This window comes from Macaca thibetana, chromosome 11 (assembly GCF_024542745.1).
Source record: "Macaca thibetana thibetana isolate TM-01 chromosome 11, ASM2454274v1, whole genome shotgun sequence".
NCBI classification, from domain to species: domain Eukaryota; kingdom Metazoa; phylum Chordata; class Mammalia; order Primates; family Cercopithecidae; genus Macaca; species Macaca thibetana.
This window is the reverse complement of record NC_065588.1, coordinates 26,809,575-26,828,399: the sequence shown is the minus strand read 5'-3', so window position 1 is coordinate 26,828,399 and position 18,825 is coordinate 26,809,575. Positions and strand designations below refer to the sequence as shown.

Sequence of the window (18,825 nt, the reverse complement as noted above, 5' to 3'; positions counted from 1 at the left end):
CACAGGGATTTCCAGTCCAGGAACAGCTGGTGACTAGCCTCTGACAGCAGTTGAGAAACAATGATTACACTTTTATCATTTTGCTTTCTAAAAATGCCCAGGTCTTTATTTCTTGTTTAAACTTTTTAATTTTTATGGGTACATAGTATATATATATCCTTATGGGGCACATGTGATGTCCTGGTACAGGTATACAATGTGTAATAATCACATAGGGTATTTGGGATATCGGTCACCTCAAGCATTTATCATTTCATGTTAGGAACATTCCAGTTCTACTCTTTTAGTTATTTTGAAATATACAATAAATTATTGTTAACTGTGCAGTTACCCCGTTGGAGTATCAAATTCTAGATCTTACTCCTTTTATCTAACTATATTTTTGTACCCATTATTCATCTCCACCTTTTCTCTCCCTCCCTGCCACCCTTCCTAGCCTCTGGTAACCATCCTTCTACTCCCTAGCTTCATAAGTTCAATTGTTTTAGTTTTTAGCTCCCACATATGAGTGAGAACTTGTGAAATTTGTCATTCTGTGCCTGGCTTATTTCACTTAACATCATGTCCTCCAGTTTTATCCATATTGTTGCAAATGACAGGATCTCATTCTTTTTTATGGCTGAATACTATTCCAGTGTGAACAGGTACTGCATTTTCTTTATCCATTCATCTGTTGATGTATACTTAGGTTGATTGCAAATCTTGGCTATTGTGCGTAGTGCTGTAATAAACATGGGAATGCAAGTATCTTTTCCATGTACTGATTTCCTTCCTTTTGGGTATATACCTAGCAGTAGGATTGCTGGATCATATGGTAGCTCTATTTTTAGTGTTTTGAGGAACCGCCATACTGTTCTCTGTAGTGGCTGCACTAATCTACATTCCTACCACCTATGTGAGAGTTCCCCTTTCTCCACAACATCAGCATTTTTATTGCCTTTCTTTTGGATAAAAGTCATTTTAACTGGGGTGAGATGATATCTTATTGTAGTTTTGGTTAGCATTTCTCTGATGATTAATGATGTTAAGCATTTTTTAATATATTTGTTTGCCATTTGTATGTCTTGAGAAATATCTATTCAGATCTTTTGCTCATTTTTTAAATCAGATTATTTTTTTTTTTTTTTTTTGTCTGTTGAGTTGTTTTAGCTCCTTACATATTCTGGGTATTAATCTCTTGTCAAAAAATGCCCAGGATGGCCGGCCGTGGTGGCTCACATCTGTATTACCAGCACTTTGAGAGGCTGAGGAGGGTGGATCACCTGAGGTCAAGAGTTCAAGACTAACCTGGCCAACATGGTGAAACCCTGTCTCTACAAACATACAAAAATTAGCCAGGCATGATGGTGGGTGCCTGTAATCCCAGCTACTTGGGAGGCAGAGGTGGGAGAATTACTTGAACCTGGGAGGTGGAGGTTGCAGTGAGCCAAGATCATGCCATTGCACTCAGCCTGGGTGACAGAACAAGACTCCATCTCAAAAAAAAAAAAAAAAAAAAAAAAAAAAAAAAAGCTCAGGTTTTTAATTTCAAAGCATTAGTCATGTCGTTCAAATAGGATGGGGGTTCTCAATATTTTGAGTGACAACCTCCTAGAATTATTTGTTTTATTACACTGTACCCTTATTCTTAGGTGGTAAAGGCTCCATGTCACGTATTTATTTTACTTATTCAGTTTTCTCTTTAATATCTAGATATTATTTTTTAAAAAGACACATATTGGGATGTGGGGAATGCGAGCATTGGGAATGATTATTTTTGGAATTCATAAAATTGCAAACATAGTCTTTAAGATTTCATGCAACCTTCAGTATATGTTTTTTCAGTGCCTGGTAAATGCACAGCATGGTAGAATGCTGCAGGTACGGCAAAGGAAGCTGAGGACTCAGTCTTTGCCTTCAAAGAACGGAGCTGCTAGTTCAGAAGACAGCGCTGCACAATCGGGGAGGGCTTATTATATGTGCAGGTAGAATTGGGTCATATTCCCATGAGAGAATCTGGAGTGAGGTTAGTTGAAGATTCTTGCTTGGGGCAAACTGGTTCTGAAAGAAAATAATAGACATGGACTGTTAGAGAAATCAAAGGGCAGTCCTGTGTAAGTTGCTAAGGAGGTACATCAGAGATATGGAATATCCAAATCATACATAGACAATATTAAAACTGAGGCCCAGCCCAAGGAAGGGGTTGTGAAAGGAATGATTGAGTGATTGGTCTCCTTACTTTAAGATTTTGAATGAAGGGTTTGACTTTTATCTAGTTTGTAACAGGAATGAAGTTTGAGGAAGTTTATCTTGGTAACTACCTCGAGGCTGGGACTGGTCAGCTACTAGCAGGCCTTTGGTAGAGATCAGTGATGTCATTCAAAAAATCCCAGTACAGTGTGATAAATGTATGATAGCAATATGAATAGTGGCGTGCTTACGAATAGTGGCCCACACTTTTCTCAGGGGGTGTCAGGGATGTGCAAGGAATGGTCAGGAGCTCAGAGTCGTTGCTGTTTGATGAATGAGTAAGGCACATGGGGAAGAGGGAGAAAGGGCGTTCAGGCAGCGAGGGCAGCTTGTACACAAGAAAGGAGGTATGTGGTGCCATACAAACTAGTGTCGTGTATAGGACTTGTGAGTTTGGAAGTAATGCTAGAAGGTGAGAGGGAAGCGATGGGGCCAGAAAGGTAGTGCAGCTGATAGTTCAGGCCATATGTATTAAGGAGAATGCATTTTATCTTTAAAGTACAGAGGAGTATAATAAATAAATTTATGATTAAAGAAGACCACTCCAGAGTTGTACTGTCTAATATAGTAGTTTCTAGCCACATGTTGGCTATTAAATTAAAATTAATATTACCACAATTAAATAAAATTAAAAAGTCAGTTTCTCATTCACAATAGCCACATTTCAAGTTGCTCAACAGCCATGCCACGTGAAATAATGCACATTTCCAAAGAGACCGTTGTAGTGGGCAGCGCTGCTCTGGAGGCTTTGCGAAGTTACTAGAAGAAATTGAATCTAGAGGCAGTGAGGCCAGATAAGAGTCTGAATGATCTGCTGCTTTCTACATTTTCTTTCTTTGCCATCTGGTGGAAGTTTTGCCTATCTACAAACAAATAGGGTAGTTGTCTTTAAAAGGGCTATATTACAATCTTTAACAAAGAAAATTATTTTGCGTTACTTGACCTATATTGCTTTGGAAAGGTCATCAGCAGTTTTTGCTTTAGTAATTTTTAGGACTTGAACAAAGGGAGAGCCTTCGGTAATGGTGATGAAGGGAAGGGTTGAAGGTGTTCTTGGGAGGCAGAACTGATGCAGTGGTAAGCCGTCAGGTGTTAGGGGTTAAGGAATAGGATTCTGGCTTTGGAGAATTAGTGATGTCGTTCACCAAATTAGGAAAAATGAGAAGAGGTGCCAAATTGGTGAGGGAAATAATCCATTCAAATTTGATTATGCTTATAAAATGTCTGGGTGAAGTTGTCCGCTAGGGAAGATTTCAAAACATCTGGAAGTTTGGGGATTGACCAGTGTTAGATGTGGGTTTTCAGAGCACAGGTAAGATCATTAGGGAGTAGAAAGAGAGTGGGAGGATATTTGAAGGTAGAATCATGAGAAAATTGTCTTTGAAGGATTAGGGAGAGACTGGGAGCCTGAGAAGCCAGAAGCACCTGGAAAATCAAATGGGCTGAATTACAAATGCCAAGCGAGGGAGGAGAGAGTTGCACAAAGGAGGGAGTGCTACTGAACAGGCCAGAAACAAATCTCTTTACATCATCTGGCAAAAATGCAATCATTTCTTACTTACAGGGAACATTTTTAGTGGAAACCAGAATGCAGGAGTGGAGGAATGATCAGGAAGCTGGGAAGCAGAAGTGGGTGCAGGCTGAGTTTTCATAGCACGGCTGTGAAAAGGGGAAGTGGAGTAGTAGGCCAGGGGAAATTAAGAGTCCTATTAGATGATTTTTATAAAATGTATTTTTTACAATGAGGTGGTCGAGGATGCTGCTGTTTTTGCATCAAAGGGAAGTACCTAACAGTGCGGCTAGACATTGCAGAGTATTAACCTTTTTTCCCATGGCCTTTCCAACTTTAACAGACATATTTATAATTTAAAATATTACTTTCATGTGCTGTAGGCATTCCTGGTAAATTGGATTATGTAATTCTTGAATTGCCTTTGAGTTTATGGTGTTTATATTGGCCAGTGTGACAGAGCCTAGCGTAGTGGGAAAAAAATCCCATGCGTACTGTTTACAATCTGTCTGACTTTAAGCAAATATTTAACCCCTCTGGACCTGAGTTCCTTTGTGTGTAAAAAAGTTAAGAATGTATATTATATGGTATTATTCTGGAATTAAAGAAGATAGGGGATGTACAGCACCTTGTACATAAGAAGTATGCAGTAAATATTAAGTCCATTTACTTTCTTGGAGAGGAAGCAGAAAATGCAGAGTAGTGTTTTATTATTAGTATCATTATTAATAACTGGCATGTCTTAGATAACTTAAGGAAGGTAAGTGTTTAGGGGCAAAGTTTAGTTATTTAACTTGTTTTTCTGGAAAAGATTACTACGATGCTTTGACATCGGAAACACGGCCTCATGGAGCCACTGAAAATCCTTCCAATAATATCTCATGATCTCTTGTACAGTTCCTATGTCAGGTATAACACACAGCCAGCCAGTCACTACCATGATTTATAAATAGACATTTTGGGTGACATTACTCTTAATCAATTGGGCAAAGTATGCTCAGTGCTTATCCAGAACAGCTGAAAAGACTATCTATGCCTTGGATTATTAGAATATTTTAACATATATTGCTTTTATTTCTCTAAGTTCTTTAGATAAATTTTTCTAAAGCAGAAATGAAGTTTCTTTTGAATAACTTGAAATAGTGTTTTTTACTGTCTATATGTTTGAGTTTAACTCAAGCTATTGTGTAATAACTTAAATTGTGGTCTTTCAAATAATATAGCGCAGTTAGAATTCATTGAGCATTTTAGAATTTTAAAAGCCTTTGATTCTGGATAATGCCACAGTTATTCTCCATAAACTTGAGATATTGCAGAAATCCCCCACTTAGGGAGGAAATGCTTATAGCATTTCTTTGAGCTTATCACAGTTCGCAGTTAGCTATGTATTTGTTTGTTACCCGTTGTGTATATTGTGTATATCTATTCAATGGCTATTTTGTTCCCTGCAATGAAAGGCCTGTATCTGTTTCACTCATCGCTGGATACCTTGTGCCTAGAAGAGTGCCTGACACTTAATTTGCCTTCAGTAACTGTTGGAAGATGGGATGAATGAATCATAGGGACTATGACTGTTGTTTTAAATCCAGGAATTTTACTTTACAGAAAAAGAAATCCAGGCTCACAGAGGTGATTTATTTTGCTAAAATGGAAAAAACCAATGTAACGAAAGTATTAGGAATGAATGCTCTCAACTGAGGGCGATGATGGCAATGTCTAGAGACATTTTTATTTTGACAGTTGGGAAATGGGAGCTGCTATTTATTGTCACAGTTAGGGAATGGGATGTAGCTAAACATTCTACTATACACAGGACAGCCCCTCACAACAAAGAATTATCTGGTTCAAGATACCAGTAATGCTAAGGGTTGAGAAACCCTGATCTGTGTTATACTGAAAGTATACATTTATTGAATGCCTACTAGGTAGAAGTACTTACTTTGACATTGTGAAGAAAACAGAGATGATTAACACATGGTCCTTGTCCTCTAAGAGTTTAGAGGACAATTTAGATTAACTCAATCTCTGGGACATTGAGATCTCTTTTGCTATTGCTTCCACCATACATGCACATCTGAGATAAATGGCTCTAGGTAATGTCTAATTGTTAACATCTGTAGGTGACCGTACTATGTCTCATAGTAAGTTTAAAGAACTGCAACCTTAAATCTAAGCGCAAATTAGATTAAAAGATCTAAAGTTTACTTATAGATACAGTGCCCAAGTATGATACTCTATGTTAACCAGCACTTAACTGGATGGTTTAGTTATTCAGAAAAATGTAATAAACCTAATTATTTATGTAGAAGTGAAGGGGGCACTATCCAAAGGAAATTGGACCATTTGATATGCTGGAAATTCTGTAGTTGAATTATATAGAGAAAACACATATGTTGCAAGCTATTTAAGAATATCATCTTTTTTTTTTTGGTGACGTGTGGAAAACACCTGGGAACTCGGATAATGATACAAGATTTAACACCGTTTAAGTTTTATTCTGCAAGATAGTAAAGCAAACGAGGGTTAGAAATGGTCCCTTATTCAATGCAAAGATATACAATAGGATAGTTTAGGGATTCGGATTAATTTTAAAGAAATACTCAGTGCTAACCTGTAACCCCAGCACTTTGGGAAGCCGAGGTGGGCAGATCCCTTGAGGTCAGGAGTTCAAGACCAGCCTGGCCAATATGGTGAAACCCCCTTCTCTACTAAAAATACAAAAATTAACCGGGCATGGTGGCACACACCTGTAGCCTCAGCTACTCAGGAGGCTGAGGCAGGAGAATCGCTTGAACCCAGGAGGTGGAGGTTGCAGTGAGCCGAGATCACACCATTGCACTATAGCCTGGGCAACAGAGTGAGAGTCCGTCTCAAACAAACAAACAAAAAACCTAAAAACCAAACCAAACCAAAAACCTCAATACTAGAAACCTATGGATAAAATGTGGAACAAAGTATCTAATTATGAAAAGATAAAGATTTTTGATCTCATGAGGTAATAACAGAGCATATTATTAGACCCTTTCCCTTGCAATGTCAGTTTTTTGGGGCATATATGTGGTTAGGTGGCGTGAGGGGAAGGTAAATATACACTGATATTTTTGACACAGCTGTCCACACACTCATCTACACTTTGTCATAGATGTTTTACTTGTATTACTGTAGTGGTGCAGGTGAGTTCACAATGACGTCTGTGGGGGAGAAAGTAATTTTACCATATTTTTCATAGGAAAATATGGGGACTTCAGTAAATGGTTCTTCCACAGTTGTAGGAAGAATTATAAATCCACCTTCACAATTTCTGATCTGCTGCTTTCTACATTTTCTTTCTTTGGATATTACTAAAGCAAAAACTTTTGATGACCTTTGCAAAGCAATATAGATCAAGTAATGCATAATAATGTCATTTATTCAAGATTGGAATAAAAGCCCTTTTAAAGACAACTAGCTTATTTGTTTGTAGATAGGCAAAACTTCCACCAGATGGCAGTAAACACTTATTTCCTGACTACTCAGTAGTCTTTGGATTTAATTAATTAGCTAAAAACTCAGTACTCAAGAAACTGTATAGTAGCATATAATTTTATGACTATTGGGGCTATAGTTTTAAATGTTTAATTCTCTCTCAAATGTATCAGCCATAGTATGTGGAAAGGGCCTGGTTTGTATGCATGTATATGTATACATAAACACAGTAGACGAACATACAGACCAGACCCTATACATACGTATAAAATGTTATATATCAAAATATAGAAACTGTACCTGACACACATATACACCCAGTAAAGGTTATTTTCCCTCCTTTCTTTTCTAGGCTTATCAATCACAATAATAAACCTGAAACGCCAGTCATTGGAAAGAGGAACATTTAATATAATTATTTAAAAATACACACGTGATAAATTTATGATTTCAGTATTATATATAATAAAAATTGATCAAAACACATTTCATTGTTAAAAAAAAAAGCAAAGCTCCTCTTTTAAGAAAATAAATAGGTATTATGTACTTAAAAACTTCCGGTCTGCTTCTTCCTATTGTGTTAGATGGAAGGGTGCAGTTGTTTTTCAGTTGATTGTGGTACAATCATGACTTTCACTGCCTAGGTATTTATGATGTTTCTCTCTCTCTGTCATTTTGCACCACACCTGACTTCTTTATATTCCTCTTTGGCCATTTAATTGAAGACTGTCTTCAAAGATTAGTAATGGGTCTCTACATTCCCTCTCTGTCACTCACTCCCATGGCGGCAGTGGACCCTGCCTTTGGTCTTGAATATGCCATTGCCATACAAAATCAGTAAATTTATCTAAAATGTGTTTCCTTGCAAAATAGTGATGTTTTTTAGTTCATAGTTAAAGACGTGAGAGTCATGATTAACAGTTTTCTGAGTTTACACGTTCAGATTCTCCCGATTCTGTCTCTGCAAAATCTTTCACATCCACTTTCTCCTTTTTATTCCAGCATTATTATCTTCATTTGGGTCCACCCACCTCTTCCTTGGACCACTGCCCTTAGTTACTTTCCCTCTTTCATCCTCTGTCCCCTTGCATCTTCTGAATATGGATGCAAACTCTCTGGCCTGTGGTTTAAAGGCCTGGATGGTCTGGGCTGACCCTCCTTCCCAGCTTGCATCACACCTCTCCGCTTTATGGAGGCAGGAGGGAAGCAGCATGCTACAGGAGCTGAAAGATGTGGCTTTGGAGCCCTTAGATGTGTGCTTGCCCACCCTGCCACTCCCCAGTGGTGTGACTTTGCATAAAGCACTTCAGTTGATGTGCTCCAAGTGCCTCATCTGTAAACTGTGTTAAGAATCTTGTCTTATAGTATAATTGTAAGGTTAAATGAATTAACCTTTAAGAGAGTATAAAAAAGTATTTCATAAGTGACACCGATAGGTCTTCTCTATAGAAGTCTCATTTTTCTCATCTATATGGCAGTGGCCCCTCCAGCCTTGCTGCCTTCTTCACTCCCTCGTTCCTGCTCTGCCAGTTAAAATTCTACCTATCCTTCAAGGCTTATCTCAAATGCTACCTTCTCCATGAATAATTTGTGAATAAATTTGCCCACCACAGATCCCTCCTTCCTCTGACCTATATTATTTATAAATTATTCATTCCTGTCTTATGTCCCTTGTCACATTTTATTTTGTATTTCAGCTGACTGTATTTATGTCTTATTTTCCCTCCTAGGTTGTAATGTCTTATGGTCAGGGACCATATTCTCTTTGTCTTTGCTAAAATACCATATGCCGCAAAGCTTGGCCCATTATAGATGCTCTATTAATATTTATTGAATAAATGATTGAATGGCATATTAGCTCTCCAATGCCAAATTTATAATTTATTTTTTTAACATAAAGACTTTGAGTCCTAAAAGACCTCCATATGACCATGTCTTTTTCCTGCTTCTTTAAAAAATAATTTTTTCCATTCATCTTATAGTCTCTTTGATAATTACAGCCATTATCCTATTTAGAGATGGGAAGCAGCAGTATAATTTAAAGCATATATTTATTTGGCCTTTAATAGTTAATGTTAGTAAATTTATATGGCCCTGAATTTATTTGAGTGGCTTTTTCTCCTCCTTTCCCTTCTCCTCTTCCTTTTCTTCCTCATCATTATTGTTATTATTTATACTTTATTGAGTTTACTGAGGTGATCGCTTTATGTTAATTATTTAAAAAATCATATTGCAGCCTGAGAGACACAGATGAGGCAAAATCTAACTGATTGGCACCATCTGTAGTTTTGCTGCCAAAGATATGAATATGTAAAATTTATTGACATAGAGTCATGGTTTAGTCATAGTCTTATTCTCATTTTGCAGATGAGGACACTGAGTTCCATGGGCATTAGGCCACCTTCCCTAAAGACGCTGGTGTTTCCTTATAGAGCAGAGACTGGAATTCACTTCCCCAGACAGCCAGTCAGGGACGGGTAATCCTAAGCGGGGAAAATACGTAAACACTGATTTTAGAAGGTAACATTGTCTTTGGGGTAGAATATATGATCTAAGTTTCAGAGAGCATAAATTATTTTATTTTGTGTTTGACGTAGGTACATGAATTCCTGTTTTTGTGCATGTTTTAGTAAGGGATATATCATGGTTTCCAGCATGAATTTAAAGCATCTGTAATAACCATTCTAATGTGTACTGAGTGAAAACTTGGGCCATAAGGTACATCCTTGGTTGAACATGTTGCGTATCATTTGGATATAATTTAGCTAAAACTTTAGTATGGATTTTTTTTAATTTAAAAGAAAAGTTGAAATTTTTCAAACAGAAAACAGTTTTTAAAAGCTGTGGTGAAACTTGACTAAAATAGATGAATAAACTTCTTCTGAACACTGTGCTAGAATTTTCTTTACTATCCAGTGAAAATGTTTTCTTTGATCAGTAGAAAGGAGGCCAGTTAACTCACTCTTTGCCCTCTACCTTTCACTCTTGGATTCTTGGAACTAATTCTGTTACTCATAATTGAAGGGAACTTAAGGAGTCTGAGGGAAAGTCTGGGTCTCTGTAGACAAAGGCCAGCCTCAAGTCCCCTCAGTAGCTGTCCCAGGATTAACAGGTGACCTGTCTTCTTACCCTCCTTGTGTGTCAGTTCTGAAAACTCAAAGACTGCTGTCATGAGACTCTTGGGCTGGGTACTGCTTTCCATCCTTACTCCCTTCCCTCATACCCCTACTCATTTTCTGATTTGTTTCACCATAGTGTAGTTTTGTTTGTTTATTTCATTTAAATGGAATCATGCAGTACATTGTTTTTTGTGTGTGCCCTCCTCTACTTAACGTTTTTGAGATTCATTCTTGTTGTTGCTTGCATGAGAAGCTCGTCATGTTCATTGCCGAGTAGTACTCCATCGTTTGAATATACCACATTTAGTTTATCATTCTTCTCTTACATGACATGCTTTTAAAATCTTAGCCTAATTTCTGGCTCTGTTTTACGTCCCTACCACTGTTTTCTCTGCCTTTTCCCCTTATCATCTTGAAATGAATGTGCCAATCTTTTGTGGTTGATTTCCACGGATAGGGTAACCTCTGCATACACAATTCTTTCTTCAGCTGAGGAAAGGTTTTTGTCTTCTATTATCTTTGATTATTACTTATGTTCCACTTATTCTCTCTTCATTTTGAGAGGTCTAATGGTCTCCTGTTAGTTGGTTGTCCCTTCTCTGGTTGTCTGTGACCATTTTCTTTTTCCTAATTCTCATTTCTGGATACCTTCCTTCTGTATGGAGGGGTAGCCGCTCAGCTGCTCATCCTCTGCATTGCTGATTTTCTGTAACTATGCTTTCTATTAGTGCTAATGTGAATTTTAATTTTGTATTTATGTTTTCATGTATATTGAAATCTTCCTTAACTTCTCTTATTTTGTATTATTTATATTATTATTTTATTATGTATATATTATTATTATTATAATTATTTTGAGACAATGTCTACTTCATCATCCAGGCTGGAGTGCAATGGCGCAATCTCAGCTCACTGCAACATCTGCTTCCTGGGTACAAGCAATTATCATGCCTCAGCCTCCCAAGTAGCTGGAGTCACAGGTGTCCGCCACCATGCCCAGCTAATTTTTGTATTTTTAGTAGAGACGGGGTTTTACCATGTTGACCAGGATGATCTCGAACTCCTGATCTTAGGTGATCCACCCACCTTGGCCTCCCAAAGTGCTGGGATTAAAGGCATGAGCCACCACTCCCGGCAATACACTATCATTTTAACTCTTTATGTTATTTTGTTGCCTTTATGTAGAGGTCATGTTTATTTGTACTTTCCTGAGAATGCCAAACCATTTCCTGAAAATTCGTTTTGCATCATATCATAGGAAATGTTGAGAGAGACTCTGAGAAGGAATTTCCCTTGTTCTAACTTAGTGTTCCATCAGTCCTATTTTGTTTTTTCCTTCCTTTCTTCTTTCCTTGTTATCCTCAGATGAGTGAGCTCTGCGCAGAACCAGAGGGTTGAGTGGATTGTCCTTTCGTTCCATTTTTAAATTCTCTAGCGTGACAATTCAATCCTCTTTCTAAATGTTCAGCTGCAGGACTGGCTGATGGGTGCACTTGCAATGCAGTTCCCAGATTGAGCAGACATGGACTCTGTGGATTCTATGGACTCTACACACCCGGGCTCAACAGCAGTTGCTTTGCTTCTGTGTCCTACCCCTTTGCTATTTCTGTATCATCATGCAATGTCGTTCCAGCATACAGCATTCCTTTTCTCTCTTCACACCATGCTTCCCAGAAAGGCCTTGGCCATCATCTTTTCCCTCCACTTTCTGCCCACTTGTTTTCTGGGCATCTCTTTGGTCATGTAAAGACAGAGACAGGTAGCAGACTAGGGAAGCAGGTTTCTGCATAATTTCACGGCAGCTTGCCAGTGACAGAGAAACCCTTCTCTATAGGTTTTTGGTCGGTAAATTCTCTGGTTTTCTACGTCAGCGTTCAAACTGACTCAGTATCTTCTTATCTTTGTGTACATGGCCACTAGCTTAAAGAGACGTTGAAGTTTGCCACATGATAAAAACCGGGACATTACCTGCCTGTCCCCAAGAACTATCTACTTTATAATTAGCATCAGGTCTTTGAAGATTTGGAATTTAGTTTTTTTTTTCAGCCTTAGTTCTTAATGAGATTGGGAGTTTCTTCCTTTCATTTTGCTTTGCTTTTGGTTTTTTCAGAACCCTCATTGGTATTTAGTGATAAGTTGGAAGGGGCAATTCTCAGAGCTGCTAGATAAATGGTATTATGAGGAAGACTCCTGACCTTAAGTTTTAAATGATAACTTTACTGGGATTGTGCATTGTGTACACCAGTTGAGTCACATTAAAATGATTAAATTCAATTGGACAACTTGATGTTTCAAGAAACACACCTCATACATCTATTGCTTTATGAGTGATCAACTAGTTCAGAACAACTAAGAATCGCTTTGAGTCTGAGGACAAGTGGGAGTGAGGAGTCATGGATTTCAATCAGCCACATGACGCAAGGGTCCGTACTCAACACATCCAGAACTCATCTTTGTCATCAGATTGGCTCCAAAATGCCACTATCCAAGCCTGAAGACATGTGTTTGTTAGTTTCAGTAGTCCTCATGTATTTGCTCACATACCTGATACGTAGCTCCTTTTTTGCTCTGGTTCGTTTTCCTTTTCTTTGTGTGCATAACATGTAAAGCATGATCTCAAATCATCAATTTCCCTTTTTTTAAATTTCAATTTGTGTCTGAGTTATTGGTAAACGGCACTTGTTGCAAAGGGTAAAATGGTGAACTCTGTTGAATGTTTTTCCAGAGGAGGTGATATGGTCAATTCTTACTTCTTCAAAGATGTCTGCAGTTCTGATATAAACCAAGGCAATGAACTTGGCATGTTAGCTTTTGTCTCCTGCAACTAGGGTTTGATGGTAATATTTTAAATTGTCATATTTCCTGATAGTTTCTTTCTTAGCTTCTTTTTATATTAAATTTAGTTGAGGATAGAATAATTAATTGAATTGAAGATCACTGGTCTTGTTAACATGCCTTTCATAGCAATGAAAAACTAATCTTCCTTTGTTTTTCTAGCTTAATCCTGATTATCGAGATGCCCAAAATGAAGGAAAAAATGTGGTGAGTAGAATTGGCGTTTCTCCAACAAATCTCAAACATATTGTTTGTATTTTATATGGACAGATTGGAATTTTAATAGTAAATTTGAAGAGTAGAAACTCAGAGATTTTCTGAGTAGAGCCTGTGGATCACAGGTAAAAGGTGATACAGTTTAGATTATGAGAAAATGTTCAATAATGGGTGCTTGGGAAGATTTTTGCAATGCAACTTGGAGGCCATTGTTGGTGGAGTGCTGAAGGCAGCTGGCATCTGAGAGATCTGATGGGTCTAGGTTTCGTTTCCAGAAATGCACAGAAATTAAGAAGGATAAATGGAATTATGGTGTGTGATGATGTTAAAATAGGACAATAGGACATTCCTTTTGGATTCAAAATAATTTGGGTTTTATTTTTGGAGAACTTGAAGCATCTAGCTGACTGATTTTTCTGATTTTCAAACATGTCCTACTTGAAAAACATCTCAATCTTATTTTAACACCAGTTTTCATGACAATCTTTATGATTATTTACCCTGCTTATTTAGCCATCTGTGAAGAAGAAAGCTTCATGGTGACAACATGGCTTCTTTATTCAATCAAAAATTCAGAAATTCAGGATAATTTGATGTGATGCAGACAGAATCTCTGGATGATGGGCTAGATTTTAAAAAAGTTTTAAAAAGCAATTTAACTAGATATTTTGATATAATCTAGATACAGTCTATAATTCAGTTTTCTTAGAAGTTTAGCAATTCCTTTTGAAATTGGTAGGTATTATTACTGCATCATTCAAAATTCTACCCTTTGACAGAAAGAATTGGAATGTTTCATTAACACGGCCAGTATCTTTGTGTTGGTACATAGCTTTAGGTTTTATGAGGATATTGACCTGGGGGAGGTAAATCCGATCAGAATTTCTGTACCTCATTCAATCCCTTCTGTTTGACTCCCTTCTCTGACTGCCAGGCTTACAATAGAAATAAAGCTGTGAAGTATCAGGTAATTGGCCCAATAAAACTTTAACATATCAAAATGTCTCTAAACATAGAGATAGGTTTATTTGGTCAATTGGATCTCCTATTTATAATTCAATTTTAGCGTACTGAGTGGGCTCTTCTCTTGTTGGTTTTCACATGGCTGCCTAAGGATTGTTGGGTTCTTACTCTCATATGATTTAGGAAAATGCTGTCAGTAACCAGGTTTAAAAAGCAAAGTGTGAATCATGGCTTCTTTGGTTCTTACTATAAGCTTGTCAATGGCCTCCACCCAAAGACCACCAGGAACACATGGGTAGTTGAACAAGTTGGGTTTATTACTTACGCAGCGGGAAAGGACACCTGCCATGGGGAGCTGTGGGGCATCTCAGAGCATGTCAGAAAGAACTTACTAGAGGATTTGTGTTTTGTGTAAGGTGATTTGGGGAGGATTTAAGGAAGTGAGGCTTTGCTGTGGATGAGAATGCTGTCAGGAAGAGGAATTCTGTAATTGGTATCTTAATAAATTTTATCTGTAGGGAGGACAGGCTTCTAAGGAAGCAACAGTCACTCATATTAGTTGGGGGAGAGGGATGTTTAGTCATTTTGTGGCTTGGACAATATTCATATTTTGTCTATGTTTAGACATAATTAGGGAATGGTCTTGTTTTGTCTTGATCCATCACAGTCACAGAGTGGCCTTGTCTGATGACATTCTGTGAAATTGTTCAAGACAGAACAGCATGGCCTTGCTAAGAGGACCAGACCACCTATTGGATGACAGGGGCTGCTGCTTTTCTCTTTCACAAGGTTTATTTTTGTAATATTCTGTGTGACTTCTTCAGCATGGTGTAGGGCCAAGAGAGTCTTGTTCTAGCACCACCATTAACTTGTGTGGCCTTGGACAAGTGAGATAGCTTTCTTGAGACTCAGTTTCCCCATCTGTGTAATGGGATGAAGATGTTTGTCTTCTGTACTTCACCTGCATGCCGTGAGGATAAAATAAGATCAGACAGATGGAAACTCTTTGAGTTTGTAAGTTATTTCTATTAAAAGAGCATCATATCAAAATTTCAAATTGTACAACTGAATTAAATCTTTGTGCATCTCCTTTCTACTACATAATATTTGCTGATACTACTGATGATTTTGGCCTGAACAGAGTGGGAGAATACAGTCTTCCTCCCTATCCAGGGGTTTTGCATCTATGTATTCAAACATCCACAGATCAAAAACACCAAAATATAATAATATAAATTAAAAAACAATATGATATAACAAGTATTTACCTGGCACTTACACTGTATTAGATATTATGACTAATCTACAGATGATTTAAAGTATATAAGAGGATATGTATAGGTTATATGCAAATACTATGCAATTTTACATAAGAAACTTGAGCAGATTTTTCTGTATGCAGGGGGTCCTGGAACCAATCCCCTGCAGATACCGAGCGTTGACTACATAGGGCATGGAGGTTCTATGGAACAGCACAAACTATATAAATAATCGTACATCCATGGTGAAGTTCACTCTTTCTGTTAATCAAACTTTTAGTTAGACTTAATAGTTTTTCTTCTTTTTATTCCAAAACACGACTTCTTCATTGACCTCTAAAGGTGAGAAAGAGTGCTCTTCTATTTAAGCTGTTGTTACTGGCAGCACTTTAATTGCGTTCAACACAGATGGGTCTGCTTTTGCTGTGGATGTTTATGACTGAGTCTCATCTGTCATCTCAGGGAGACATCCAACTGGAGACAGTTGATTTAATTTTTTTCCTCTCCAGAATACCTAGCTTGAGAGCAAAGAAAATTGGGAATGTGGAGCCATAAAGCTACCAATACAGCTTCCTATTTTATAGACCATTTGCCACAGAGCAATAATTATTTTTCTGTCTAAAGAAGAAAACAAAGGAGCTGTTAGAGTTTATCTCCAGCCTGTGAAATATGCAATCATTTCCCAAAACAGAATACTGTTTCACCTCAGATCTGGGTTCCAGTAACACTGACTTTATTATGACCATGCTGATTTTTTCTTTCCTCGTTCTCCTGATGTTGTCTATTTAATGCCCAGTTAATATTTTTTTGTTGTAATTTAGAAACCTTTATCAAAATGTTGCCTTCCATATTTGAAGTTTCAAAGGTTCACGCATGGTGCCGCTGAAATGAGGCAGTGTGTGTCAGAGCTCCCATTAAGACACAAATTGCTGTATTTATTCTACAAAGGAGTCTGTTATTTCCAATCTTACAAATGTACAGCATCCACAGGGACCCTGTAAACATTGGAACCGTATCAAGCCCAGCTGGGAACCTGACAGTCATTGGTTTCTTCTTGAAAGGCTGCATCTTTTCAAGTGGCTCTTTGAAGGGGCATTTTTTGGAATTAACGCTACCCATCTTAACATTACCATATTTATGTGGAATGTGATCTGATTTTTCTTGGGAATGTCTGTTTTAGATGTCGGGGTTTCTGGCCATATTGGGCCAGATAATTCTTTGTTGTGGTGGGATGACTTTTGCCTGTAGGATGTTTAGCAGCGTCTACAGCCTCTACTCACCAGGTGCCAATAGCAGGCCCCTGATTGTGGCGACTAACAGTTGCCCAGAAATTGCCAAATGCCCCCTGGGGGGCAAATATTCCCTGTTGAGAACCACTAGTCTATGTGCATTTATATACATCAACAGAAATGCTCCAGGAACCAGGGAACTTTGTGGAAATACAACTGAAAATCCTATTCCATAGAATGTGGGGGGTGGGGGGTGTACCAGATTCTGACAGACCCTCAAATTTTCCTGAGTACCAGATTCTGACCCCCGAATTTCCTTGTTTTACTATATATTCATCAGTGACAAGGTGATAAGGAAAACACAGAAACAAAGATTCTATCAGAAATTAATTTGAGAGTAGCAGTTTGTTAAGGAACCTCAGCAAGAGAAGTATTTGCAGCTGTAAATGGCAGTGTTATGTGCAGTTACATAAAGTCAGTAGTGAGAGCCCTGGAGGATGTGAACAAAAACACACGTGCCTGCACGTCGTTACGCTGCTGTGGCCACTCACAGGTCTGAACCAACTCTGCAAATGCAGACATTTCTTACAGAATGTCTCTGGCTCCCAACAACAGAATTGCAACGTGATGTCTGTGCTAAAAATTCGATGACTCACAAATGAGTCAACAGAGAAGGTGTTCTAGGAGCTGACTGCTTTGCGGATGCCTGCAGGCCCCAGGATGGCATGGAAAGCAAGGAGAGCCATTAGTTGAGTTGACTCAGCTGGCTTTTCATAGCGGATTTTCTCCATGTACAACCTGAGAGGCTGCGTGGCTTTCTTTCTGAGTGAAAAATGCTCGTTTAATTAAGAGCTCAATAGACCAGGTTAACATTCAAGTCCCTGCGTTACCCTAAATTGAGAGTGTTTTGGAGAGCTAGCTGAGGTTAAATTTAATACCTGTTTAAGTTCTGTCATACCTTAATGTATTTTCATGATGCAAGAGAGAGGGCATTGCACTTCTGTAATTCTCTGTGGGAAACTAGTGTTTCTGTGTCTTTTTTCTTAAAAAAATCAATATAAGTTTATAAACAAAAGCCACAAGGACACAATTTTAAACTGAATTGTCTTCAGGTTATAGATATATTTTTGACTTTTTTCTATATTGAGGCTTGAGCCATACATTAAAAATTGTATACTTATCACACATTATTCAGATGTCATTAGAGGCTGGCTTGAGGGCACATTCCAAGGAGTGGGCTTGACGTTTACTGTCAGACTGTCTACCAAGAGAGTTTATTAAGCAAATTAACAGAGTACAAGAGAATGAAAGCAGAATGCTTAAGGCTACAGCACAGTGCACGGTGGCTCACGCCTCTAATCCCAGCACTTTGGGAGGCTGAGGCGGGTGGATCATGAGATCAGGAGTTCAATACCAGCCTGACCAGAAGGGTGAAACCTCATCTTTACTAAAAATACAAAAAAAAAAAAAATTAGCTGGGCTGGGTGGCAGGTGCCTGTAATCTCAGCTACTTGGGAGGCTGAGGCAGGAGAATCTCTTGAACCTGGGCATCAGAGGTTGCAGTGAGCCGAGATCACACCACTGCACTCAAGCCTGGGTGACAGAGACTCTGTCTTAAACAAAACAAAACAAACAAACAAAAAAATCTTCTAAACATGTTTGAATTTCTTATTCACACATAAACAAGTGTTGTATGCTATTTATAAATGGAGATTTTCATTTCATTAAAGCCATTTTCCAGGAACCTAAATGAACTGTTGAAGGGTGGAATAGCGCATTCCACTTATCCTATGTAATTAAAATAAAACCACAAGTCTTAAACAGTATAAGTAATTCAGAGTGACCTCTTTTAATTAACCCTAATTGGTGAGTTTTTTCTGTGTTTGGAAGAGAGTCTAATTGTTGTAGCGTGAGAATGTCAAAATAGAGAGGTCCCTGACTACTCTTGTTAGGCCTTTACAGGGAGACATTACCACGGAGGCTAGGGTAGGAGGGCAATC

At 38.1% G+C, this 18,825-nt stretch overlaps 2 protein-coding genes across 22 annotated transcripts in view; one reads left to right on the top strand and one right to left on the bottom strand.

Moving 5' to 3' along the window:
- Positions 1-18,825, bottom strand: part of MED21 (mediator complex subunit 21) — a 1,150,573-nt gene that overhangs the window by 333,140 nt on the left and 798,608 nt on the right. The window lies entirely within an intron of this gene.
- ITPR2 (inositol 1,4,5-trisphosphate receptor type 2) overlaps positions 1-18,825 on the top strand; it is a 495,967-nt gene that overhangs the window by 116,483 nt on the left and 360,659 nt on the right. For both annotated transcript variants that reach the window (XM_050746648.1, XM_050746649.1), the window contains one exon: positions 13,321-13,365. In XM_050746648.1, the coding sequence (XP_050602605.1) occupies positions 13,321-13,365 (45 nt within the window). The remainder of the gene's footprint in view (positions 1-13,320; positions 13,366-18,825) is intronic.